Source organism: Protopterus annectens, chromosome 4.part0, assembly GCF_019279795.1.
Source record: "Protopterus annectens isolate FY-2018-M chromosome 4.part0, PAN1.0, whole genome shotgun sequence".
NCBI classification, from domain to species: Eukaryota; Metazoa; Chordata; order Ceratodontiformes; family Protopteridae; genus Protopterus; species Protopterus annectens.
The window spans coordinates 926,097,093-926,117,749 of record NC_056733.1 but is presented as its reverse complement, the minus strand read 5'-3'; the positions used below and the strand labels follow the sequence as shown (position 1 = coordinate 926,117,749).

The 20,657-nt window shown below is 42.6% G+C and overlaps 1 protein-coding gene across 1 annotated transcript in view; it reads left to right on the top strand.

Moving 5' to 3' along the window:
- GCN1 (GCN1 activator of EIF2AK4) overlaps window positions 1-20,657 on the top strand; it is a gene marked incomplete in the record, with an annotated part of 2,100,248 nt that overhangs the window by 2,038,015 nt on the left and 41,576 nt on the right. The window contains 1 exon segment of the mRNA XM_044068902.1: window positions 14,668-14,775. Coding sequence (XP_043924837.1) covers window positions 14,668-14,775 — 108 coding nt within the window.

The window sequence follows — 20,657 nt, the reverse complement described above, 5'->3', positions numbered from 1 at the left end:
CTCTCAGAACTTATTCCCATTCTTCTTGGCAGCTATGTCCAGTCAGTGACCCTTCCATTAACGAGCCATATGTCTCCTCTTAAACCCCTCTTCTGATTAACTGTTACTGTTACTGTGGTTATGGATGTCTGACGATAGCTAGACAGTCCCAACGTATATTCCTTTTAGTCTGTTGAGTAGGACTGTTCCTCTCAGAACTTATTCCCATTCTTCTTGGCAGCTATGTCCAGTCAGTGACCCTTCCATTAACAAGCCGTATGTCTCCTCTTAAACCCCTCTTCTGATTAACTGTTACTGTGGTTATGGATGTCTGACGATAGCTAGACAATCCCAACGTATATTCCTTTTAGTCTGTTGAGTAGGACTGTTCCTCTCAGAACTTATTCCCATTCTTCTTGGCAGCTATGTCCAGTCAGTGACCCTTCCATTAACGAGCCGTATGTCTCCTCTTAAACCCCTCTTCTGATTAACTGTTACTGTGGTTATGGATGTCTGACAATAGCTAGACAGTCCCAACGTATATTCCTTTTAGTCTGTTGAGTAGGACTGTTCCTCTCAGAACTTATTCCCATTCTTCTTGGCAGCTATGTCCAGTCAGTGACCCTTCCATTAACGAGCCATATGTCTCCTCTTAAACCCCTCTTCTGATTAACTGTTACTGTTGCTATGGTTATGGATGTCTGACACTAGCTCTCATTTTTCGACTCTTAATCATTATTTTATGATAAAAGTTGTATTGCCCACAATTTGGCCTTTGCCGACTTATTTTGCATACTTCACAAGGTATGTATCAAATTTGGCTTGTATAAAATATTCATGTAAACACTAATACATTACCAAAATAAAATATTAAGATTTATTCTTTTAACCTTACCTAATATTCCATAAACTTCTCAAATCAGGGGATCTTCATAATAATTCTGGCCCCAGTCTGCCCCCCCCCACTCAGTCTACAGCAGGACTGTATCCAAACACCTCAGATTACCCTACTTAATGTATATACCATTGTTAATAAATGGCCTGTTCTTGAGTCATGGCTGGCAATCACTAATTCCCACATTATTGCTATCACACAAACATGAATGAAGGATGACTTCTCTCCCTCTTCTTGTTTAAAAAAATTGATGATATGATCTCTGATTTTAGACCTGGCACTAAGATTGGAGGAGCTGTGATGATCTTAGTTGAGATTAAATACATTACTCAGCATTGTTTCCTCTGCCAATGCAAATACAGAATCCAACAAAGCTTCTGACTGCATTTCTTGCACATTATTCTGGGTAACCACAGTCAGTTTCACACAAGTGTTGTATACATGTACATCCTCCCACCCTCCTTCATTCAGTACATGCACCAAACAGTTTTAAAATATTCCCAAAAGTGTGTCCAGAAACGCTGTCATATTAGGTGACTTTAATTTTATTGTGTCAGGACCTAAAGCAGACAGCTAAACAAAATGCTACGACACAGTCTAGTACAGCTGGTTCAAAATCGCACTAGACCTAGTACATATAGCAATAATGACATCACTGTGCCTTGTCTAGTAATTAACGAATACCAACCTGACACCTTTAGTGATCATTGCCCCGTTATAGCAACATGCTCCATCAAAGAATTGATGGCAGACCATTCTCACAGCAAAAACTTAAAATGCTACATATCTAGACTTCATTGTGTGGATGTCATTATATATTTTAAACTGCTATTTCAGCTCAAATACAGAACTTCCTCTTTCCTAAGACTAAACTGAAAGGTCACTTTTACCTACGGCTAATCTCAGACATTAAAATAATTAAACGAAATTGCAGGCAGGAAGATGTGAAAGGCCAAAAGAACGAGCAAACTTTATTAAACTTCAAAACAAAACAATACACACATTCCCTTGGGACTTCATCAGAGTGTGTTTCAAAAAACAGCAGCTCAGTTTATATAGCAAAAACCAATCACGTACCAAACGTTAAATTGATTGATAGGAGACAAAATAATAAATGGTCTTAATTCAGCATATTATCATTGCGTACATACAAATGAAATGTGTTATAAAATATTGTAAAATAAACTGGAATAAACATAAAAATAAGATGTTAAAATGTTTCAAATATTAAAAATATAGTAAATATAGAGATCATATATATAAAACATTAAAATGATGATAGAATGAGACAAAGCATGGAAATCCTGGAAGCAATACCAAACAAGTAAGGAAGCAAACGAGCCGCACCTAAACCAGTAGAAAGTCAGTCATATTAAACAAATCAGCTAAAGCACAGTTCTTAAGAGAAAAGCAAATTAATAGTGCAAACAGGCCTAAACAGTTTTAGAATGCAATGAAAAAGCTAACTGGAATCGGAAATACTTTCCATCCGATAAACAACTCTTCATTCAAACTCTTTAATGAATATAAACATTTTCCCATGTCATCCATGCAAACTAAGACCGATAACCTCAAATGAAACCGCCATAACTCCCAAAAACACTGATATTGGTAGTTCTCCACAGCTGTACATCTTGGCCTAATATGCTACATACAACTGCTTCCCAGAAATAATCAAGGGAAACAAAATTACTGCAAAACATCAACTCCCCCTCTAGTGAAGTCTCACTGTTTGCTACCATTCTTAGAAATGCTGCTAATAAAATGCTCAGACCCCACACCTACATCTTTAAATCTGTCTCTTAGCATACAAATGCTATCTTCTCCTTTCAGACAATTACCCTTCTCCCAAATGTGCCCTCCCCAAAGGATTTAAGACTGTAGACCTATCTTTAACCTCTGGCCTTTTGCAGAAATCTTTGAGAAGTTAATTTATAAGCAAATATTAAACACTGACTGTCAGCATGGTTTGTGGAATGCTTTTAGCACCACCACAGCCCTACTAACTGTTACTAACTGTTACTAATATCTACTCCAACATTAATAATAGGCTCTTAGCCAAAACACTATTCACTGATATCACCAAAGCATTTGAAATTGTCAATCGCAGTTCATTGTTATAAAAACTAAAAAGACAGAACTTTAGAAACAAGACCATACAAGGGTTTAATGAGTACCTCACAGATAAAAACCTGTAACAACCATTACTCTGATGAAGTATCCCTCAGTACCAGCAAGCCACAATGCTAAGTTCTTGGGCAACTTCTGTTCACGTACTCATAACATTAAAGCTAGACTGTATGCAGATGACATCTTATTTGTAGTACATAAAAATCGCTCCAGTATCCGTTACAAAAGAACTTTCTCTGATCTCTGTAACTGGAATCATGCAAACAAACATCTCATTAATCCAAAAAAAAAAAAAAGTTATTTGAATCAAAACTAAAGCTATCTCATTTCTACTAGAAATTAAAATAAATGATAAGCAGAACATCGACATATGTATTATTACTGAATGTAAATACTCTGGTCTCACTGTAGACCCCTCACTTACATTATCTGCACATACTGATACCATCACAGGCGGAGTACTATCCAAACTAAAACTGCTTTATGGTATCGCGCCCCTGTCACCTGTAGATAAGAATGTGCTGTTATTTAAATAATTCATCAGCCCACTTTTTCCCATTTTCTACATGGGGTCAGGGAATCGTGTTAACTATTGCCATCTCTCTCAATTCAGTGTCACACTACTGCCTTCTTCGACACTCATGCCTGAGTGTCGCAGATCTTCTTTCACACAATCCATCCACCTCTTTGCTGGATCTCCTCGCTTCCTCTTACCTTCTTCCTGTCTGTCCCAAATAGTCTTTACAAGATTGTCTTCTGCTTTTCTACACGTGTCCAAACCAATGTAATCTGTTCTCTCTGATCTTTTTTGCAATTGGAGCTACTTTGGCTTCTGCTCTTATGTCATCATTTCTTCGTCTGTCCCACAGATTGCATCCTACCTCCCTTCTCAGGCACTTTATTTCCATCACATCTAGCTTCTTCATCTGCTCTGCCTTTACTGACCAGGTTTTTGTACCATACAGCAGTACTGGTCACACCACTGTCTTGTACACCTTACTTTTCAGCTTCTTTGACTTTTTTCTGTCATAGACTACACCTGACACTCTATGCCAGTTGGCTGCAGCCCCTCTGATTCTAGCTTTGACCTCTTCATTCAGACTTCCCTTCGCCTCAACCACCCCTTTCAGATACTTAAAGCTGTTTACCTGTTCCGCTATCTTCCCTTCTATCTCAGTTCTCAGCTGCTTCTGATTTCCCCAGTTTGCTGTCATTACCACTGTCTTATCTGTGGTTAGTTTCATCTCATGTGCCTTCTGCTTTCCATTCCATTGCTCTATCCTTTGCTGGAGTTCTTGTTCAGTCTGCCTGTAATGCCACATCATCTGCATACAGCAGCTTTGTTGATCTGTCCCATCCAACCTGTTTGCTAATGTAGTCCATCACCAGTATGAGCAGCAGTGAGCTCAGAGCTGAACCCTGTTGTACACCCACTCCCACTTTTTACTCCTCTGTGAGGCTGAACACTGTTCATACTTGAGTCATTGGGTTCTTGTACATAGCCTGCACTAATTCTGTTAATGTTTCTGGAACTTCTAACCACCGCAGTACTGCCCAGATCAGCTTTCTTGGGACCTTGTCATATGCTTTCTCCAAGTCTAGGAATGCCAAGTTGGACTCTTTCCTCGTCTCTAGTTTCTTTTCAACTATCTGTCTCACTGCAAACATCGGGTCGGTTGTGCTGCATCCTGATCTGAATCCGAATCTTTCATCTCCCATCTTACATTCTACTACTCTGCATATGCATTTATCGATCGCCCTCTCCAGAGTGTTCATACAATGTGACAAGGAGTTTGATGCCTCAGTTCTGCCCACAGTTGTGGATGCCCCCTTTGTTCTTGTACACTGGCACGAGTATGCTTATTCTCCAGTCATCTGGGATATGCCTTTCTCTCCACACAGCTATGAGTACCCTCGAGCCATTTCTCCCCTATCTCCCCCAACACCTGTATCATACCTGCTGTGACCTTATCTGAGCCTGCTACTTTCTCTGACTTGATTTTCCTTGGTGCTGTTCTTACTTCCTCTAGGGTGGGCTCCTTATCTCTGGGGCAGTACCGCTTCTGTGGAGTTTCCTTTATTCAGAAGCTGCTGGAAGTACTCCTTCCAGCAACTCCTTTCTTAGCTTCCAAACCAGTATTCCTTCTTAGGCTGGTCAGTCTTTTCTATCTCCAACTTTTTCCTGCACTCCTGGTCTTCTGCATTCCACCACCAGCTTTCCTTGTGTACCTTATTTCCATACCTGACTTGGCCACAAATGTGTTCTGTAGTCCTCTCACATGGTGTTTTGAGGCGCTGCCATTCATCAACTCAACCTATTTCCTCCTCTTCTTGGGGTGCTAGATCCATGAGTAATTCCTTGAATTGTTGCATTTTCGTTCCAGTCAACTTCCAGGTCTTCAGCCTGGTCTCTGTTGACCTTAGAGCCTTCTTTGACCACTGCTTGCAGCTGATTGTGGCAACCAGTGGTTTATGCTGTGGGAAGACTATTTCATGTGGGATGATTTTGCAATCATTGATTCTACCCCAGTGACTTTTCCTTACTAGGAGGAAGTCTACCTGAGTTTGCATGTTGGCTGCTGTTGTATGTGATCTTTTGACTCTCTCTCTTTCTAAACCATGTGTTGGTTACTATCAAGCCATTTGCTAGACAGAAGTCTAGAATGGCCTATCTTTCTTTATTCCCTTTCCCCCACCCATTTGGACCCAGATAGTCCTCATGTCCTGTTCTGTCTGTCCCGATATGTGCATATAAATCTCATTCACTCCAGTGCAACTATTCTGAGTATGTACCTTTAACTCCTAGTGGATGTGGCCTGAGCCTTTAAAAATTAAATTATCACCTTACAATTCTAACAAATACTCATTGACAGAGGTCAAATATCAATACAATTGTGTTTGCCATCATGTATGCTTCAAGATAAAATATTTTTAAACCTTGTATGTAGCATGGTTTTGGAATTATTAATGCAAATATGCATAAGTAATATTTGACGCCTAGAGGAGCAGTAGGAGTTAACTGCAGATGCACCTGGAGGCGTCACTCGGATGTAATGAGTTAAGTCACCCATTATCAATACCAATTCATGTTGTCCTGCTTTATGCACCTGCTGTCTGTGCACTCTTTTCCTCACTATCACAACCCTGCTATGGTGTATAGGCTGAGGTTATGAATACTGCCCTATCATTACACTGGAGTCTGCCGTGAGTCTGTCACTAATTCTGATGACATCCCTGACTGCTTCTGAAGCTTCTCACACCACAATTCCCACACCATTTCTAGCCTGTCCCCCTCCTGACTAGTAGACTCTGGATCCCAGGCCAAGTGGCTTTGCTGCACTGCCCTTCCATCTTGTTTCTTGGATACATATGATGTCCAGCCTCCCCTGTATCATCATGTCATCCACTTCCAAGCTGCATTCTGCCAGTGAATAAGTGTAGCAATTCTTAGTTCATGTTTGGTAGGTTGATTGGTTTTACATCCAGCTTTCACTCAACAGAGATATCCCAGGTAACCTAGGCTGGGCAACTAAACACCGGCCCACCAGTAGCTTACTGACCCAGGGCTGCTGTGCTTTATGGCAGGCACACACTGGCCAATAAGGGGGTACATACACCCCTCCCACCATTAGCATGGGTCCCTGGCATAGGTCGGAGTAGGCCAGGTCCTCAACCCACTTATCACCAGTAACTACCTATGCCCATTTGGCGACACTAGTCAACATGACCAAATCACCTAGATCCATATTTTACTCCGAGTGGCTAGCCCTGCCATAGTGCGCAGTCTGTGATCCGTGTTCTCCTGTCTTGAGGATACAGTGCACCACAGTAGAGGCCCAAAGCAGTTGGTCTGTACAACTCCACAGGGAGAACATGCAAACTCCAAACAGGCATTGGTAGGCGGTCAGGATTGAACCTTGTACCTTGTGCATGGGAGCCGAAGATCTTAACCATTATGCCAACTGGTCTCTACAAACTCCAGAATTGTTTACCAGTAATTACCCTCCACTCATTATGTAAAAAACACACACACAAAACGCAATTCAGAGAGCAACATTTTCAGATTTGTTTTAGCTAGTTCCCATACTCATCACCATCAACTACTAAACAAGGTCCAGTGGCTCCCAGTTACACAAACGGCTGCATATCTCTTGAACTGCTTACTACTTAAGACCCTAAACTGAGGAATATTGTACTCCCATAAGAAGATATCGCCAGTTAAGAGAAAAGATGTACTGTCTTTGGAATGGTCAAATCAATGGTTCCAGCATATTATGACCTCTGTTTAAAACTTTAGCAACTAAAAAAGCTTTCTCCCACTTGGGACCTGCTACATGGAATTGTCTCCCATCTGAAATAACAACATTAGAGAATGAAAGACTTGATTATAGTGCATATAAAAGTGTGCTTTTCTCTCTCCCCCTATATTCGGTTATTTCTACATACTGAAGGCTGTGTGCCACCCCATCTTATTCTGTTTACAGTGCAGCTGTACTGTTACTGTGCCACCCCATCTCATTCTGTTTACAGTGCAGCTGTACTGTTACTGTGCCACCCCATCTCGTTCTGTTTACAGTGCAGCTGTACTGTTACTGTGCCACCCCATCTCGTTCTGTTTACAGTGCTGCTGTACTGTTACTGTGCCACCCCATCTCGTTCTGTTTACAGTGCAGCTGTACTGTTACTGTACCACCCCATCTCGTTCTGTTTACAGTGCTGCTGTACTGTTACTGTGCCACCCCATCTCGTTCTGTTTACAGTGCAGCTGTACTGTTACTGTACCAACCCATCTCGTTCTGTTTACAGTGCAGCTGTACTGATGTCCTTCATGGATGCATCTGCAGTCATAACAACTGGGTTGTCCTGTCATCAGGCAGCCCTTCAGTCAGCCGGATTCCAAAGTCCGGGTCCGGCTTCGGCTGATGTCGCACTCACCCGACGTCATCTCTGTTGGTCTTCGGGTATAAAGGCATCAGCCGACGCCATTTTCCCCAGTCTTTCTTGCCGCGTGGCGCCCGAAGCAGAAGCTGTTCGCAAGTGCCGGTCGGTCGGATCCAGAGATTACTTCTACCGAATACTACTTCGAAGACGTCTAAAGCTAAGTACCCGTTGGGGACTCTTTCTTGCCTCAGCCGATGTCAGAAAAAGTTAATAATTGTTTAACCTGTGGGAAACAAATACCTCATAAAGATTTCCACTCTTATTGTCTGCCTTGTTTAGGCCCAGCCCACGACGTAGCAGCCTGTTCGCCTGTGCTTCCTTCAACCGACGACGCTTAGGCGCCGGTCGGAGTTTGCTGAACAGTTTTTCGGTTCTGATTTTGCGTACATTATGCCGCCGGATCCTCCGACTACCCAATCTGCCAAAAACGCAAAGATAAAGACCGACACTGCGGTCCGCGGTTTCGCCGAAACCATGGTTAAGCAAACGCGAGTGTCTCGGTTTCGCCGAAACCGAGAAAACTGATCAAAGTACAGCTGAATCTATCTCTACAACTGAGGCACCTGCTACCATTCTTGAATCGGCCTCAGAAATTTTACCCACTACGGTGGTTGCCACTGACTTATCAGACACCATTCCCTTGGATGTCTCTACCCCAGCACGTGGTGCTGCTAGGCCTCCAGCAGCCATGTCCATTAAGGCCTTCGCCAGGGCTAAAGCAGCCAAGACTACTAAAACAGTGCCTGTTAAACCCCCTACAACCAGGCCCTCCTCTAGTTCTCAAATGCTTACTCTGGCAGAAGATTTAATTTCATTAATTAGAGGATCTCAATCTCACCCAGACAGGGCCTCTCAGCCCCAGAGAAGAGACCTAGGGCAGAGCCCCTGAGCCAGTGTCATCTGATGATTCTGCCGATGAATCAGACATAACTGACCAGCCAGAGGCTCCTTTCTCCAATTTTGAAGACTCTGATGCTGAAGAATCCATTCCAGCTGCTTCCCCACCAGAAGAATTCTCCTTTGGGGAAACCTTACATGCCATGCGAGAGCAGTTCCAATGGCAGCAACAGGATTTTTCAGACTCCAGAAAAAGACTTAGGACTTTTCTGCACCTTCCACAACACAGGCCCTTAGCTATACCTCCTGTTCTCTCTGTGGTGGATGATGCTTTCAATGATGTCTGCTCCGCACCAGACTCTTTACCTCCAGCCCCTGCCAAACCAGACAGATTTTACAGGGTGCCAGACACCCATATATTCCTTCTGAAAGGGAAGCAAGGTCATTAGACAGATGGGGCAAAAAGGTCTACACTTCAGCTACTCTCTCAGCTAGAGCTTTAAACTGTCAGTTTCACATGATACAATACCAAGAGTTTATGCTTGATCAGTTAACTAAAAAGCTAACCACTGATGAATCTCTTGATAAGAAATATGTATTAGAAATGGTAAATAACATACAACAGGTTAGTAACCATTCCTTAAAATGTGGCTATGATGCACTGGAGGCTTCATTTAGATCAGCCATGACTGGCACAGTGATAAGAAGGCATGCATGGCTAAAGGAGCAAGCTTTACCGGATCATGTCAAAGCAAAGTTACTAGATGCTCCTATGGATAAGACAAGTTTGTTTGGTACACCTGCCCAGCAGGTTATGAAGAAAATGGAAGAAAAGGCAAAATCTGTTCAAACGGTTAAAGATTTCTTGCAGGTTCAACCCCAAGGTTTAGCAGGAACTGGCCTGCCAAAAATTGGTCCTTTCCTGACTCCACAAGATCTCAAAGGGGCAGGAATAGACGTTCCAGAGGCAGAAACCAACCCAGAGGAGGTGCCTACAGAGGACGACAGTGGCAAGGTAACAACAGAGGCACAGACACAACCACTGCCACTACATCAACACAACCACAGTGACTTAATCCTAAATCCGCCTTCCAGGGAACAAATAGCAGCTCCTCTAGGCGGAAAGTTAACCTTATTTTCAAAGAACTGGCACTATATAACAAAAGACAAGTGGATTTTACAAACCATAGATCAAGGATACCGGTTCCACTTCCACACTTTACCAGTCAAAAGAGGAATGCCAAATCTACCTCCAAATCAAAAAACAGAGGCTCTACAACAGATAATGCAGTTAGCAAACATGAGAGCTGTGGAAAGAGTGCCAACAGCAGAGCAAGGAAAGGGGTTCTACTCCAGACTATTCCTAGTTCCAAGAAAGGAAAAAGTTGGAGACCAATTCTCGACCTGTCCACCTTTAAATACATACATCATTGTCCCAAAATTCAAAATGCTGACCCTACAGCAACTTCTTCCCATGCTGGGCAAGGAGTGTTGGCTGGTAACTCTAGATCTCAAGGAGGCATACCTGCACGTCCCCATTCGACCAATCTGCAGAAGATACCTCAGATTTCTTGCAGGATCAGAGCACTATCAATTCTCAGCATTGCCCTTTGGCTTATCTACTGCCCAGAGTATTCACAAAATGCCTGGCATCAGTAATCGCCCATTGCAGACTACAGGAATTCAAATTTACCCATACCTGGACGACTGCCTGCTACAAGGGACAACAAAAGCAAGCTGACAACAGATGTACAAAGGGTCATTTACTTGCTACAAGCACTGGGATACACAGTCAATCTACAAAAGTCAAGGCTGATACCATCCCAAACAAGGACATTCTTGGGCGGAATTGGACACAGTAAAACAAATGGCATTCCTAACTGCAGAAAACAAAAAGAACTACCTCTTTACTTCTTAGCACTAACAAAGCTGAACAAGTTAACAGCAAGAAAAGTACTGCAGGCCTTGGGCTTCATGGCATCATGCATAATCTTGGTCCCACTTGCCAGACTACATATGAGAAAACTACAGTGGTACCTAAAGAATTTATGGTCCCAACACAGACACAGCCTAGAAACAGAAATCCCACTAATTCCATGCTTAAAACAGGAGTTCCTATGGTGGGCTCAGGCATGCCAGACAAACCCAGGCCTACCCTTTCGCAGATGTCAAGCAAGCCAGACCATCACAACAGACGCTTCAGACCTAGGATGGGGCCCACATGCTGGACAAATGCGTGCAAGGATTGTGGACACAGGATCAACTTCACCTGCACATCAACCTAAAAGAAATGCTGGCAGTAAAACTGGCAATCCAAAGGTTCAGACCACTTCTCAAAGAGGGCCAGTTGATGATAAGGACAGACAACACCACAGTCATGTGGTACATCAACAAGCAGGAGGCACTCATTCATACCCCTATGCAGAATGACTTTGGAGCTGTGGACCCTGGCACTCAGCTACAACATCCAGTTACAGGCAATATTTGTACCGGAAAAGAAAATACTCTAGCAGACATATTAAGCAGAACCACATCGGATGCCCACGAATGGAAACTGCACCCGGACATCTTCAAGACCATCTCAAAGAAATGGGGAATGCCTCAGATAGATCTATTCGCATCACCTCTCAATCACCAGCTCAAAAAATTCTGCACAAGGACATTCCACCCACTAGCATGGAAAGTGGATTCGCTCTCCTTCAGCTGGAAAGGCCTGACAGCATATGCATTCCCACCTCTTCCCTCGATACACAAAGTATTACTAAAGATCAAGGAAGAACGTCCAAGGATAATCCTGATAGCTCCAAACTGGCCAAGACAACACTGGTACCCACTGCTGAGGAGCATGTCGCGGAACAATATGTGGCCAATACCTCTGATGCCTTTGATGTTAACTCAGAACAACTACAGCATCATACATCCAAACCTAAAAACGTTGCAACTGACTACATGGAACATCACATAGCAGCAGCTAACCCAGAGCTTTCCCAAAGAGTTAAAGACATTATTCTTGAAGCACGCAGACCTTCAACAAGAAGGAACTATGCTGGAAAATGGAAAAGGTTTGTCATTTGGAGTACTAAAAGAGGAAAAGATGTGTCAAACATAGATATGCCTAACATTTTGGAGTATCTGGCCGAACTTCTTCATTCAGGCCTGTCCTACTCCTCCATCAAGATACATGCATCAGCTATTTCAGCAGAATACAGCTTTGATCCACCTGTTTTTTCGCACCCTTTGCTCAGGCAGTTCCTCAGAGGAATCAAGAATGTAAAACCTTCAAGGAAACCACCTTTACCAGCTTGGGACTTAAACTTTGTGCTAGAAAAGTTGACACTATCACCCTTTGAACCAGCAGCAACAGCAGACCTACAACACCTGTCATGGAAAACTGCTTTCCTACTGGCAATTACTTCAGCTAGGAGGGTTTCAGAACTACAGGCCTTAATGGCAGTGCAACCCTTCGTAATCTTCCACCAAGATAGAGTGTCCATGAGGACTAATCCTACATTTATGCCTAAGGTGGTATCCAGAGTGTCTTTAAACCAGGCAATCCACCTACCTACCTTCTTTCCCAACCCACAAAACAGAGGGAAAGAATACTGCATACCTTGATGTACATAGACAGCTACGCTACTACTTGGACAGAACAAAAAATAGCAGAAAGACTGACCAACTTTTTGTAGCCTATGCAACAGGAAGGGAAGGAAAAGCTATTTCCAAACAGACAATCTCCAAATGGATAGGAAATTGCATACGATTCTGTTACTCCTTCCATGGAAAACCAATTCCACAGAACATAAGACCTCATTCTACAAGGGCAACAGCCACTACCACAGCCTTCTTACGAGGAGTGGCAACCAAAGACATTATTGAGGCGAGTACTTGGACCTCCGTGCATACATTTGCCAAGCATTATAATTTGCCTCTATATTCCAGATCCCGAGCAGGGTTTGCCACTGCTGTACTGCAAGGGATCCTAAACGCACCATAATCTAGTTTTATCCTCCTCCCCTAGTTGGCTATGGTATTCTACCCAGTTGTTATGACTGCAGATGCATCCATGAAGGACATAGTACAGTTTTGTACCTACCATAAATGTAGATGTCCGAACTGGATAGCATCTGCAGTCAGGATTACCCTCCCTCCTTCCCCTCTGTGGTACTCCTAGAGTGTTTTACCCTCCTAATAGCTAGCTGGTGGGGGGGAGTCTATTATGGTGTATTTGTTTGTATATATGTACATACATGCTTATTTGTGTGTTTACCTCTATCTTTTTGGAAACATTGGCATCTATCCAAATTTTAGCCTCCAAGAGGGCTACTGGCATCTGGGGCAAGAAACACTGAGGAAAATGGCGTCGGCTGATGCCTTTATACCCGAAGACCAACAGAGATGACGTCGGGTGAGTGCGACATCAGCCGAAGCCGGACCCGGACTTTGGAATCCGGCCGACTGAAGGGCTGCCTGACGACAGGACAACCCAGTTGTTATGACTGCAGATGCTATCCAGTTCGGACATCTACATTTATCGTAGGTACAAAACTGTACTTTACTGTGCCACCCCATCTCGTTCTGTTTACAGTGCAGCTGTACTGTTACTGTGCCACCCCATCTCGTTTTGTTTACAGTGCAGCTGTACTGTTACTGTGCCACCCCATCTCGTTCTGTTTACAGTGCAGCTGTACTGTTACTGTGCCACCCCATCTCGTTTTGTTTACAGTGCAGCTGTACTGTTACTGTGCCACCCCATCTCGTTCTGTTTACAGTGCAGCTGTACTGTTACTGTGCCACCCCATCTCGTTCTGTTTACAGTGCAGCTGTACTGTTACTGTGCCACCCCATCTCGTTTTGTTTACAGTGCAGCTGTACTGTTACTGTGCCACCCCATCTCGTTCTGTTTACAGTGCAGCTGTACTGTTACTGTGCCACCCCATCTCGTTCTGTTTACAGTGCAGCTGTACTGTTACTGTGCCACCCCATCTCGTTCTGTTTACAGTGCTGCTGTACTGTTACTTCGCTGTCTTGCTTTGCATGCTTACTGTTATCTCGTTCTGTTTACAGTGCAGCTGTACTGTTACTTCACTGTCTTGCTTTGCATGCTTACTGTTATCTCGTTCTGTTTACAGTGCAGCTGTACTATTACTTCACTGTCTTGCTTTGCATGCTTACTGTTATCTCGTTCTGTTTACAGTGCAGCTGTACTGTTACTTCACTGTCTTGCTTTGCATGCTTACTGTTATCTCATTCTGTTTACAGTGCAGCTGTACTGTTACTTCACTGTCTTGCTTTTCATGCTTACTGTTATCTCATGCTGTTTACAGTGCAGCTGTACTGTTACTTTACTGTCTTGCTTTGCATGCTTACTGTTATCTCATTCTGTTTACAGTGCAGCTGTACTGTTACTTCACTGTCTTGCTTTGCATGCTTACTGTTATCTCGTTCTGTTTACAGTGCAGCTGTACTGTTACTTCGCTGTCTTGCTTTGCATGCTTACTGTTATCTCATTCTGTTTACAGTGCAGCTGTACTGTTACTTCGCTGTCTTGCTTTGCATGCTTACTGTTATCTCATTCTGTTTACAGTGCAGCTGTACTGTTACTTCACTGTCTTGCTTTGCATGCTTACTGTTATGCCCAGGTTGTGGCTGAAAAGGGTCAGTAGACCAGTCCACTTACCTGGTTAACAAGTAATAAATATGTACTTGGGCCTTCACAGTTTGATAAATATTTAACACAACTATACTTTATTTTATTTGATAAGATGTAAATAAAACACAGAGAGCGCATCTGAAGGAGCTGTGTTCTCACTCAGTAGTGGTTGTGTGAAAACTGCCATATGATTTTGTTCTTTTTCTAACTCATTTGTTTTTTTTTTTCACTGTAGATCCCAATCGCAGTTAGTGGAATTCGAGGGATGGGGTTTTGGATGCGCTACCAAATGGAAGTAGAGGATGCAGAAATACATCCCAAACTTAGCTCTCTGTTTACCAAGGTAATGGCAGACATTGTTATATGAAGTTACACATCTCCAGTACCTTTTCCCAATTCTTTTTACTTCATTTTCTGTAAACTTGTCATGCTTCGGCACTTTGTCAGAAGGACAAAACTTTCAGCATTGCGCAGATGCTCTCATTCAGTGAGGTGTTTACCCTGTAGTACAAACTGCCAGCTCATGGTGACATTGGTAACAAAACTCAGCAATGCTCAGTTGTCTGTTCTTAGCCCTGAGCACTCATTCTTTGTTGGAGGTGTGAACCATCCATAAAGGGGTTCAAACCTGTACTGTCTCTGCTCTTTTTTAATGCATTGAGAGTCAGAGCCTGAATAGTAATTAAACTTTTTTTAGGTTTACCCTAGTTTAAAATAAAATGCAGTTTATTTTCTTAAAAGTTTGCAGTTGATCTGTAAGCCACCATTCCTTTTCTGGCACTTTTTCTTTTTTGTGTTTTTCTTCCTGAAAATATTTCTGTGAATGGCTGTTCATGGGTATAAGGTAAACATCTTTTCCGCAAATGTGTTCATACAGGCAAAAAGTAACTGCAAGATAAGCAATCCACACACACAATTTTTATTTATTTTTTTGCATTTCTGTAATAACCAAAGTCATACAGTTAGTGAGTAGGGTGTCTGTATGGCACCCAAGTATGCAACAAAGTACACAGGGTTTATCATTTTTGCTTGAAAGTGTTTGTATAGATATTGTACTCTAGGCAGACGTCAAGATTTTTTTTTCTCTAGTAGATGGTGAGTTCTGGAGATGTGGTAGGAAAGAGAGTGGTAAATGGGAACATATTTTTTGTGAATTTAGCGTGTTGACAGATTTTAAAAGTTCCCTGCTAGAGTGCTTTGTTAGAAATGCTGTGGGAGCAAATGGCTGTAACTATGGAAATGATTCTTTTGAGCTGGGACACAGGATCTGAATTGCTCTGGACATAGTAAGGCCTTAATATTAAGTTTAATACTGTTGGCTGCCCAACATTATTGGAAAAGGGGAATCAGAATCTAAAACAATTGTATTTGAAGTATTACATATTTTAAAATGGATAAAAGAACTGGAGGTGAGATCTTTAAGAAAGAGAAGGAGCAAATTACATAAAAATAAATTGAATTTGTGGCAACAGTATATGCAGGATGATTTTCAGGAGTAGTGAAGTTTTAAGGGAAGGCAGGAATTGTGAACAATCCAAGTAATTTTGGAGTGGACACAATTCTTAATAAAAACAACATAATGTCTGCTCCTTGAAAAAATGTTTCCATTGTTTGTTTTCTGTTCTTTTAATGTATGTGTACATGTCTACATGTCACTGTTTAAACCGAGATTTAATAAAGATTTTTTTTAGTTCAAACACATAATGCATTATTTAACAGTACAATACATTATTGTTGGACCATTGACATCCAGAATTGAGCTGCCTTACAAGTTTCTGAAAAAAAAAAAAACAGTATAAAAGCTTCCAGGAATATCGTTTGTGAGCTTTTGAAAAATCGAGGTGAAGACCATTGGTCTCATGGTCAGTTGGACTGCAGCTCGTTCTCTGCCTGATGCAGTCCCATATGAGACCTGTCACTGTAGGTTTCGTCAGGACAGACTTCATTAATGAGGATGTGTACAAAGAACACTTTCAGATCATCACTGGGGGTCATACCGATCCCCAAAATGTGCTGGATCATGTGGAAAGCCACAGAACACAGACACATCTTCCTTCCTCAATCTCCTTAGATCACCAGCATGGTATGTGACAGCAGAAATACAGTGACCCTCATTTTCCTATAGGTGAAGCAGGATTAGACATCTCAGATCCATTCTCAGAAACTTTCCAAACGAGAGACTGCATGGAGATTTGGAAGGTCGGGTACTGTTGAAAAAGGGCCTTTACTTGATGGTTTTGTAAAGTGAGTTGCTCATTTCATTAATAGTCTTAGTCTATAAGATTTTTTGCTGATTTAACCAATGTAGTGCCTTCCCAGAAGGCTCATCTTCATTCTTCTCAGATGGACATATTAGACCTCAGTTCCATCTGTTTGTGAGAACTCTAGTCAGGAATCTGTTCCTCCTGGCTTGGAAGTGGAATCTACAGCATGGTGTGCCCAAGCCCTTTTTAATGGTCATTTTTGGTCAAGACATGGCATTCTTCTCCAGAACACCTATCCTTTAAGAATCATTCCCTAATGCGTGATAAGTTGCTGTTATTCTGGGGCACTGGTTTGTAAAAAAAAAAAATGAGATTGCAGAGGATCTGAAGTAGATTTCCTTCTGAGGCTCTGCTCCAGCTCTTCCCAGTCATAAAGTCATCCATGAGGCCTACTTAGAAATGCTTTGAGTTTGAACCAATGCTGTTAGGATTGGCAAAAAGTGCCCTCCCCCAGTGAATTACTGCTTTTGAATCAGCAGCCAGTGGCCACTTTCACTTTCATAAGTTGCCCAGGACTGACAAGAAATTCTCCACCATCTCCGTGACTTTTTTTCTAGACAAGGAGTCTAGGCTGTTTGACCCCTCAGGCAGCGAGGTGTTTGCATTATGTGACCTGGGTGGGCACCACACCAACCATGATGTAGATTTATCCGTGCATCACAGGTGCTTTCAGAAGAATTAAAGGAGGCCATCGAGTCTGTCCTCATTTCTGAGGTCAGTGAGAAAGTTCTTTCCATTTTGTTACTGGATGTATGACATCAATGATCCTGAAGCCCAGGCTGCTGCTTTGGTAGCTTTGAGGAGACACATGTGATCATACTTCTCCAGGATGTCTGAGATTCAGCAGGAGGTAATTGATGTCCCATTAAGCCGCACTGACCTATTTGATGAGCAGGTTAAGGGGGGGAGCTGTGGATTTGGAGATGCTGTTAATTATTTCCCTGCTTCACCTCAAGTCAAAGAAGTCAGTGCTATGCAGCTGAAGGATTAGTGCTATGGAGCTGAAGGATTAGTGCTATGGAGCTGAAGGATTAGTGCTATGGAGCTGAAGGATTAGTGCTATGGAGCTGAAGGATTAGTGCTATGGAGCTGAAGGATTAGTGCTATGCAGCTGAAGGATTAGTGCTATGCAGCTGAAGGATTAGTGCAATGCAGCTGAAGGATTAGTGCAATGCAGCTGAAGGATTAGTGCAATGCAGCTGAAGGATTAGTGCTATGGAGCTGAAGGATTAGTGCTATGCAGCTGAAAGATTAGGCCTGGTAAGCAACCTAGAGCATATGTTTCCAAACTCAGGGAGTTTCAAGTATAATGGAGAAGCTTTCGCAGCACCAAAAAGTGAATGCTTCAGTCCCCTTTGGGAGGATAACTATTTGCAACAAGCTTCCTCAGTCATAAGGATGTGGGTCTTGGAAGAAAATATGACGTTCGCATGCAGACATTGTTGGGTAGTAGTCTTTGATCACTGGGTCGTTAATTTGCTGGACCAAGGTCATACCATGTAGCTTCACCCATCCAGTCCGAGTCAATCAGTGGAGCCCACCAAATACTTGGGCATCCTTTGATGGGAAGCCCGTTGTCTGGCCCTCAGAAAATGCTAAACAACCAGTTTCTTAACCTCTTTTAGAGATGAGGATTTTTGGTTTCTAGAAAGAATCAGGATTTGTCCTTTTGTAAATCTCCAGTGCCTAAGCTGCTTAGTTTAAAAAAGTGAAAACAATGATTTAATTAAAAAAAAAAAATCTGGAATTTATTTTGTACCAGCTCACCTTCATATTCCATTTTAGTTGGCTCATCAGAGATTTTTCTGGTTCTGAGCTCTTTGACAGAACTTTAATATCAAGGTTTACCCATCGATTTTGTGTTCTCTTTTCACCAGCTATGTCACCTCCTATAGTGGCTGATCCTAGACTCCGTTGCATGGAGGACTTTAAAAGTTCAAGGGTAAGATTCTGTCAGTGTTCTACTTTCTAGAGAACACAGTAAACCAAAAAGTCTGTCCACTTGTAACGTCTAACCATTCTATGTCTACATTGTGTTATGCTGTAGCCTCCCTAACCCCAGACAGGCATGGGCATACTTCCATCATTGTGAGACAACCCCACCCCACTGCCATATCTCATTTGGAGACTAACTTCAAATCCTGGGATTCTTGATGGCTTGCATTCTTGCATTTCTGCTAGTGTGGTGGAGGGATGAGATTTTATGATCCAACATTCATCAGTTCAGCAAGACCTTTTAAAACTTACCTACCCTGGTGCTGGAGGACTGACTATGGTGGACAGACTGTTAGCCTGTTTTAAAACCTTTGATGATCTGCCCCAGATGTGATTCTGACCTCGTATGCTTCCTTTGCAGACTAGAGGGCTTGAGTATGATTCCTATGTTTACTGTTTTTGGGGTCTGCGCATCTCTGTTGCATCTTCTGTGCCTTCAGCCCCTTGTGTAATTGTGGGGGAGTATCTGTGTTTGTCAGCAGCACCACTGGCTCATGTTAAAGTACCCACAGCCCTAACTTTGAGGTCAAGGAGATCCAAATAACCTGGACAAATCCAGCTATTACTTCATTGTTAGCTACAGCTCATCATCAGTGTCTCCCAGACATCATGGAAATTATCTTTATTTATTTAGCATTTGTTAACCGGGAAAGTCCAACTTAGAACAAAGCCAATTTTCAGTGGAGGCCCAGGGAGAAATGCTCCAGACGCATGTTTTTGTAAGTGGGAGGAAACCAGAGCACCCGGAGAAAACCCACATGAATGCAGGGAGGACATGCAGACTGTGCACAGAAGGCACCCCAGCCGAGAATTGAACTGGAGAACCTCTTGCTGTGAGGTGACAACGCTAGCACTGCACCACTGCGCTGTCCATCTTACTACCACTGAGGGGTAAATATCAAATTAATACCTTTTTCTAGGTGAGTTCAGTTGCCCAAACATTGACTTGGTATATTTTCACTTCTAAAAATGGATATGCTCAGTGTTTCTTATACTGTGCTAAAACCAATGCATTGGAGCAAATTGTTAAACTACCCACTACAGGCCCTGATGTCCTCCTTGACCTGGTCCCACCCTATCTGTTACTCGTCACAGAAATTGTAAAACTACCCACTAGCAGCCCTAATATCCTTGACCTGGTCCCACCCAATCTGTAACTCATCACACAAATTGTAAAACTACCCAGTAAGAGGCCCTAATATCCTTGACCTGGTCCCACCCCATCTGTAACTCGTCACACAAATTGTAAAGCTACCCACTAGCGGCCGTAATATCCTTGACCTGGACCCACCCCATCTGTAACTCGTCGTACATCTAATCCTTGGTTAAATCTGACTGGAAATCAGTGACTGTTAGGCTTAGCGGTACCAACCCACCACCAAAACGAGTCCTTTAGGGACTTCTCCAGAGAAAACCTACTTCATCTTGTAGAAGACATGCACAAAATTCCCAACAATCCCCCACAGAGGAACCCAAGTGAGAGTGCTGCCACATTTACTTCCAGTTTTTAGCACTGCCTAAACAGCTACATAGAAACGTGAGGAACTGTCTGTCCTAAACAGAATGGTAAATTCGAGAATAAACCTTTCTGGTAGAGCTCTATATTGTTTTACTAAAGAAGGAAAACAATGAAACTTTGCAAGAAATCCCACCCCCTAACTCAAGACTACACTGAAATGTGTCAACAAGGACATTGAAGAGCACTGTTACAAGAAATCCCAGCCCTAACTCAAGACTACACTGAAACGTGTCAACAAGGACATTGAAGAGCACTGTTACAAGAAATTCCAGCCCTAACTCGAGACTTCACTGAAACGTGACAGCAAGGACATCGAAGAGTACTCTTACAAGAAATCCCAGCCCTAACTCAAGACTACACTGAAACGTGTCAGCAAGGACATTGAAGAGCACTGTTACAAGAAATCCCACCCCCTAACTCAAGACTACACTGAAACGTGTCAACAAG